The 7458-nt window shown below is 53.1% G+C and overlaps 1 protein-coding gene across 4 annotated transcripts in view; it reads right to left on the reverse strand.

Annotated features, from left to right (window-relative positions):
• SLC35F5 (solute carrier family 35 member F5) overlaps positions 1-7230 on the reverse strand; it is a 335251-nt gene extending 328021 nt beyond the window's left edge. For 3 of the 4 annotated variants that reach the window (XM_077273436.1, XM_077273435.1, XM_077273438.1), the window contains exon 1: positions 7085-7230. In XM_077273436.1, the coding sequence (XP_077129551.1) occupies positions 7085-7212 (128 nt within the window). In that variant the 5' untranslated portion in view covers positions 7213-7230. Of the gene's footprint in view, positions 1-119; positions 296-7084 lie in introns of all 4 variants that reach the window. The other variant, XM_077273437.1, reaches the window with a different exon arrangement.
• Between the last annotated feature and the right edge of the window lie 228 nt (positions 7231-7458).

Below are 7458 nucleotides of genomic sequence, written 5' to 3' on the forward strand. Positions count from 1 at the left end.
ACTGCCCCATCACCATGTTGTTACCCCAACTCCACGCGAGCATACACATCAGGTGTAGACATCCTAAGCCACAGATATAGGCACCTGTACACACACGGCATCGTGATAGAGTTACACACCTCTGACCAAACAATAGTTGTTGTTGTTCTTATCGGAATGTGAACATTGTAGATTCAGAACGAAAGCAGCAAAACTATGAAAGAGGCCCAGAATGTGCGACACCGAAGACTTCGACCCGTTACTCCGATGACGGCTTTACACAGCTACTCTCTCTGAAGCTTCATGAGCTCTTTACCTGGAAATGAACAGGTCGCCTTGTTAAGAGGTCATTAGTAGATTCCCCGACCTCAGAAAGGATTAGTGCCCATCAAGTCTTTTGCAAAGACCGTGTTGGTGAACAGCTCTATACAGGGCTGAGCCTATTCCACTTCTAAGGCAGAATACAGTAAGAAGCAATCAACTAAGAGAAGCCTCAGTCCACCATTACTGCAAGACATAAAGGTCAGTCATCTGGAAAACTGCTAGAACCTTGAAGGCATCCACAATAGAGTTATGAAAACCATCAATCCCTATGACAAACTGTCTCTCATGAGGACCGCACCAGGAAAGGAAAAGCCAAAAATGATCCTTGCTGAAGAGGATAAGTTCATCAGTTACCAGCCTCAGGAACCACAATCTGACAGCACCCCAGATAACACCTGTCACAAATGATCCACAGACATATCCCAACCAACTGTCCAGAGGAAACTGCGAAAAGTACCCTTCATGGCTGAACTGCTGCAAAAATGCAGCTACTGAGGACAACAAACAAGAAAAAGAGACTTGTATGGCCCGAGCAACACAAGGACTAGACATTAGATCAGTGGAAATCAGTACTGTGCTCTAAGGAGTCAGGATTTGAAATGGTTGGTACCAACTTGACCCCTATAGAGAACCACAGGGCTCAGTATTGGGCCCTTTTCTTTTTAACGTATTTATTATTGACATATCAAAAAACTGATCGGCACTTCCAAACAGAAAAAAACAAGTATGAACAGATGCAAGCTGAGAGAGCCACTTAATAGAACTAGCAAATTAAAGCAGCAATCTGAAACGCTATATTATGCAAACATTGAATATACGAAACTGTACCTGCATTACTGTTATAGACAATAAGTAAAAAATAAGTTAAGAAATGAAGATACTTATCGCATAAATTAGCCAATTCATGTGAGCCACCCCTTTGCTCAAACCCTAATCTAAGAATGGATTCTTTACTATAAGAAGTGAGACGATGGATTCTTTACTGTACGAGCAGTGAGACTATGAATTCTTTACTGTACAGTGAGACTATGAATTCTTTACTATAAGTGAGACGATGGATTCTTTACTGTACGAGCAGTGAGACTATGAATTCTTTACTGTACAGTGAGACTATGAATTCTTTACTATACAGTGAGACTGAATTCTTTACTGTACGAGCAGTGAGACTATGAATTCTTTACTGTACAGTGAGACTATGAATTCTTCACTATAATAAGTGAGACGATGGATTCTTTACTGTACGAGCAGTGAGACTATGAATTCTTTACTGTACAGTGAGACTATGAATTTACTGTACAGTGAGACTGAATTCTTTACTGTACGAGCAGTGAGACTATGAATTCTTTACTGTACAGTGAGACTATGAATTCTTCACTATAATAAGTGAGACGATGGATTCTTTACTGTACGAGCAGTGAGACTGAATTCTTTACTGTACAGTGAGACTATGAATTCTTTACTGTACAGTGAGACTGAATTCTTTACTGTACGAGCAGTGAGACTATGAATTCTTTACTGTACAGTGAGACTATGAATTCTTTACTGTACAGTGAGACTATGAATTCTTTACTGTACAGTGAGACTATGAATTCTTCACTATAATAAGTGAGACGATGGATTCTTTACTGTACGAGCAGTGAGACTATGAATTCTTTACTGTACAGTGAGACGATGGATTCTTTACTGTACGAGCAGTGAGACTATGAATTCTTTACTGTACAGTGAGACTATGAATTCTTTACTGTACAGTGAGACTATGGATTCTTTACTGTACGAGCAGTGAGACTATGTATTCTTCCCTGTGAGAAACTCTCCCCTTTTGAGAAAGCATCTACGCAAAACGCGCGTCACGGGGCCAGCAAGGAGACGCAGGGACTGTGCCCGCAGGACTAACTGATCAATTATATGTATTATGGTGTAGGTGATGTACCCATTGATTTTGCTGATCATAGGGATTTATTTGTCTTGCTATACTACCCCTGGCTACTTATGAGTCCTTGCCTATCTCCTTTGCTGTACCAGTGTGTCTCTACACTTACTCTCCTCCTTTTTTGCCAATATGTATGGCTTTTATTATTTGTATTGACTTAATAAACTGCTTACATTTTATTCATTTTGTGGTGGTCTATGAACTCCAATTCTTTTGGTGTTTCTAATTCTATGGGAGTATTCCATCTGTTTATATATACCCTGCATTTATTTCGGGAGCGAGACCGTGGTTCTCCTCGGCCGTGGTATTCTGGATTGCTGGTTGTGACTCCGCAATTAAAATTACCAGGAGGTCCGGACGCCTTTCTTGATAACTATAGGTTGTGGGCGCGGATTCTGTGATGGACGTGGATCCGGGGATCTCGTCTGATCGCCGTGTGTGGAGTTGGGAGGAAGTTTCCCCTAATATGGAGCCATTAGTGTCGGCCCCAGGGGGTTTTCCGTCCTCTGGATCCGCATGTTCAGCTACTGGTTAGACCTGATGGACTTATAGCTACTTTGAAACAAACACTATGAACCCGCCATGTCTGAGCTGGAGAAAAGGAGAGCGGATGGTTTCTCCATGTGTGGTGCCCCTGATGAATCATGGAGGGGAGATGTGATGGTGGAGGCTCTGCTGGTCACCCTGGGGTGGTTTATTCTAAATCCCAAGCACATTACACAGCATAGGTAACAGAGCGTTCTGCAGCGACATGTCAGATCCTCTGGTCGGCACCTAGTGCCTCCATCACTTGTACTGAAACAGGACAGTGACCAACACACGGCCAAGGAATATAAGAGTGATGTGACCGAGAAGGCTGGACGGACGCTGCGTCAGAGGACACGGCCCCACCATCACCGACCTGTACCAGTGGAAAAGGAGAGAGAAAAACAGACGAAAAGCTCCGGGAACTGATCAGAGACTGACGGAGCCTCCTGGCCACCAGAGATCGAGCCTCCTGGCCACCAGAGATCGAGCCTCCTGGCCACCAGAGATCGAGCCTCCTGGCCACCAGAGATCGAGCCTCCTGGCCACCAGAGATCGAGCCTCCTGGCCACCAGAGATCGAGCCTCCTGGCCACCAGAGATCGAGCCTCCTGGCCACCAGAGATCGAGCCTCCTGGCCACCAGAGATCGAGCCTCCTGGCCACCAGTCACGGAGCCTCCTGGCCACCAGTCATGGCGCCTCTTGGCCACCACTGATGAGGGGTGTAAAGCTGTCGTCAGAGGACGGGGGCTGTGAGGAATCTTCGATGACACACAAGTTTCCCGTCTCCATACGTGGCCATTTGTGGCCTTGCTGCCTTCATTCTCACGGCTCAAGCTGAAGGGCCTCCAGAGGCCGATTTCATTTCTCTTTTGTGCATTCACTTTGCACTTTTGTATCAATCAACATTAACAATTCTGCTGGAGATCTTCCTTCCTTCCTTGCATTTTTCACATCAGTATTAGAACTATCTGCATTTATCACCTGTGATTTCTCCTTCCTCTTCGTCCTCGGGCCTCGCACCAGGGAGATCAGGATCCTCTGTCCTCGGGCTGAACACAAGGGAGATCGGGATCCTCTGTCCTCGGGCTGAACACAAGGGAGATCGGGATCCTCTGTCCTCGGGCCGCACACAAGGGAGATCGGGATCCTCTGTCCTCGGGCCGCACACAAGGGAGATCGGGATCCTCTGTCCTCGGGCCGCACACAAGGGAGATCGGGATCCTCTGTCCTCGGGCCGCACACAAGGGAGATCGGGATCCTCTGTCCTCGGGCCGCACACAAGGGAGATCGGGATCCTCTGTCCTCGGGCCGCACACAAGGGAGATCGGGATCCTCTGTTCTCGGGTCGCACACAAGGGAGATCGGGATCCTCTGTCCTCGGGCTGAACACAAGGGAGATCGGGATCCTCTGTCCTCGGGCTGAACACAAGGGAGATCGGGATCCTCTGTCCTCGGGCTGAACACAAGGGAGATCGGGATCCTCTGTCCTCGGGCTGAACACAAGGGAGATCGTGATCCTCTGTCCGCACACAAGGGAGATCGGGATCTTCTGTCCTCGGGCTGAACACAAGGGAGATCGGGATCCTCTGTCCTCGGGCTGAACACAAGGGAGATCAGGATCCTCTGTCCTCGGGCTGAATACAAGGGAGATCGGGATTCTCTGTCCTCGGGCCGCACACAAGGGAGATCGGGATCCTCAGTCCTCGGGCTGAACACAAGGGAGATCGGGATCCTCTGTCCTCGGGCTGAACACAAGGGAGATCAGGATCCTCTGTCCTCGGGCTGAACACAAGGGAGATCGGGATCCTCTGTCCTCGGGCTGAACACAAGGGAGATCGGGATCCTCTGTCCTCGGGCTGAACACAAGGGAGATCGGGATCCTCTGTCCTCGGGCTGAACACAAGGGAGATCGGGATCCTCTGTCCTCGGGCTGAACACAAGGGAGATCGGGATCCTCTGTCCTCGGGCCGCACACAAGGGAGATTGGGATCCTCTGTTCTCGGGTCGCACACAAGGGAGATCGGGATCCTCTGTCCGCACACAAGGGAGATCAGGATCCTCTGTCCTCGGGCTGAACACAAGGGAGATCGGGATCCTCTGTCCTCGGGCCGCACACAAGGGAGATCGGGATCCTCTGTTCTCGGGTCGCAAACAAGGGAGATCGGGATCCTCTGTCCGCACACAAGGGAGATCAGGATCCTCTGTCCTCGGGCTGAACACAAGGGAGATCGGGATCCTCTGTCCTCGGGCTGAACACAAGGGAGATCGGGATCCTCTGTCCTCGGGCTGAACACAAGGGAGATCGGGATCCTCTGTCCACACACAAGGGAGATCGGGATCCTCTGTCCTCGGGCTGAACACAAGGGAGATCGGGATCCTCTGTCCTCGGGCTGAACACAAGGGAGATCAGGATCCTCTGTCCTCGGGCTGAACACAAGGGAGATCGGGATCCTCTGTCCTCGGGCCGCACACAAGGGAGATCGGGATCCTCTGTCCTCGGGCTGAACACAAGGGAGATCGGGATACTCTGTCCTCGGGCTGAACACAAGGGAGATCGGGATCCTCTGTCCTCGGGCTGAACACAAGGGAGATCGGGATCCTCTGTCCTCGGGCTGAACACAAGGGAGATCGGGATCCTCTGTCCTCGGGCCGCACACAAGGGAGATCGGGATCCTCTGTCCTCGGGCCGCACACAAGGGAGATCGGGATCCTCTGTCCTCGGGCCGCACACAAGGGAGATCGGGATCCTCTGTCCTCGGGCTGAACACAAGGGAGATCGGGATCCTCTGTCCTCGGGCTACTCTGTCCTCGGGCTGAACACAAGGGAGATCGGGATCCTCTGTCCTCGGGCTGAACACAAGGGAGATCGGGATCCTCTGTCCTCGGGCCGCACACAAGGGAGATCGGGATCCTCTGTCCTCGGGCTGAACACAAGGGAGATCGGGATCCTCTGTCCTCGGGCTACTCTGTCCTCGGGCTGAACACAAGGGAGATCGGGATCCTCTGTCCTCGGGCTGAACACAAGGGAGATCAGGATCCTCTGTCCTCGGGCTGAACACAAGGGAGATCGGGATCCTCTGTCCTCGGGCTGAACACAAGGGAGATCGGGATCCTCTGTCCTCGGGCTGAACACAAGGGAGATCGGGATCCTCTGTCCTCGGGCTGAACACAAGGGAGATCGGGATCCTCTGTCTTCGGGCTGAACACAAGGGAGATCGGGATCCTCTGTCCTCGGGCTGAACACAAGGGAGATCGGGATCCTCTGTCCTCGGGCTGAACACAAGGGAGATCGGGATCCTCTGTCCTCGGGCTGAACACAAGGGAGATCGGGATCCTCTGTCCTCGGGCTGAACACAAGGGAGATCGGGATCCTCTGTCCTCGGGCTGAACACAAGGGAGATCGGGATCCTCTGTCCTCGGGCCGCACACAAGGGAGATCGGGATCCTCTGTCCTCGGGCCGCACACAAGGGAGATCAGGATCCTCTGTCCTCGGGCCGCACACAAGGGAGATCAGGATCCTCTGTCCTCGGGCCGCACACAAGGGAGATCGGGATCCTCTGTCCTCGGGCTGAACACAAGGGAGATCGGGATCCTCTGTCCTCGGGCTGAACACAAGGGAGATCGGGATCCTCTGTCCTCGGGCCGCACACAAGGGAGATCGGGATCCTCTGTCCTCGGGCCGCACACAAAGGAGATCAGGATCCTCTGTCCTCGGGCTGAACACAAGGGAGATCGGGATCCTCTGTCCTCGGGCTGAACACAAGGGAGATCGGGATCCTCTGTCTTCGGGCTGAACACAAGGGAGATCGGGATCCTCTGTCCTCGGGCTGAACACAAGGGAGATCGGGATCCTCTGTCCTCGGGCTGAACACAAGGGAGATCGGGATCCTCTGTCCTCGGGCTGAACACAAGGGAGATCGGGATCCTCTGTCCTCGGGCCGCACACAAGGGAGATCAGGATCCTCTGTCCTCGGGCCGCACACAAAGGAGATCAGGATCCTCTGTCCTCGGGCCGCACACAAGGGAGATCGGGATCCTCTGTCCTCGGGTCGTCCACCTAACAATGAGAACACAATTAACCGGGAAGACGCCCTTCCCCTCGGCTCCAGGGGCTAGAAGGACAGGTTTTAGGGGGTCCTCGTAAGCCGGAGTTGTGGGGGACGGGGGCCACATACGGCCGGAGGGCGGGAACCGACGGAGCTGCTGTTCGCTGACCGGCACAGGTGCCTGGGCGACCGGAGTCACTGTCGGAGGAAGGCGGCGGGGAGGAAGGTTCCCCGGTACAGGTACCTGAGCGGCCGGCGGAGCTGGTAGCTACCTACCCTGTGTCCTCGGCGGTCGGTCCCGGCGGAGGGGAGCGGGAGAGATCCGGGGGCCCAGATACCAGACCGAGCGGGGCGGATGCGGACAGGACACCCTGAACCCGGAAGTGCAGGCTCCCGGCGGCCATGTTTGGAGGTGAGAGGCGGATGCTGGAGCCGCCGGAGAAACCACCTGTGTCTGGCGGAGACCCCACCTGTGTGTCTGGCGGAGACCCCACCTGTGTGCCTGGCGGAGACCCCACCTGTGTGCCTGGCGGAGACCCCACCTGTGTGCCTGGCGGAGACCCCACCTGTGTGCCTGGCGGAGACCCCACCTGTGTGCCTGGCGGAGACCCCACCTGTGTGCCTGGCGGAGACCCCACCTGTGTGCCTGG

This window comes from Ranitomeya variabilis, chromosome 7 (assembly GCF_051348905.1).
Source record: "Ranitomeya variabilis isolate aRanVar5 chromosome 7, aRanVar5.hap1, whole genome shotgun sequence".
NCBI lineage: Eukaryota > Metazoa > Chordata > Amphibia > Anura > Dendrobatidae > Ranitomeya > Ranitomeya variabilis.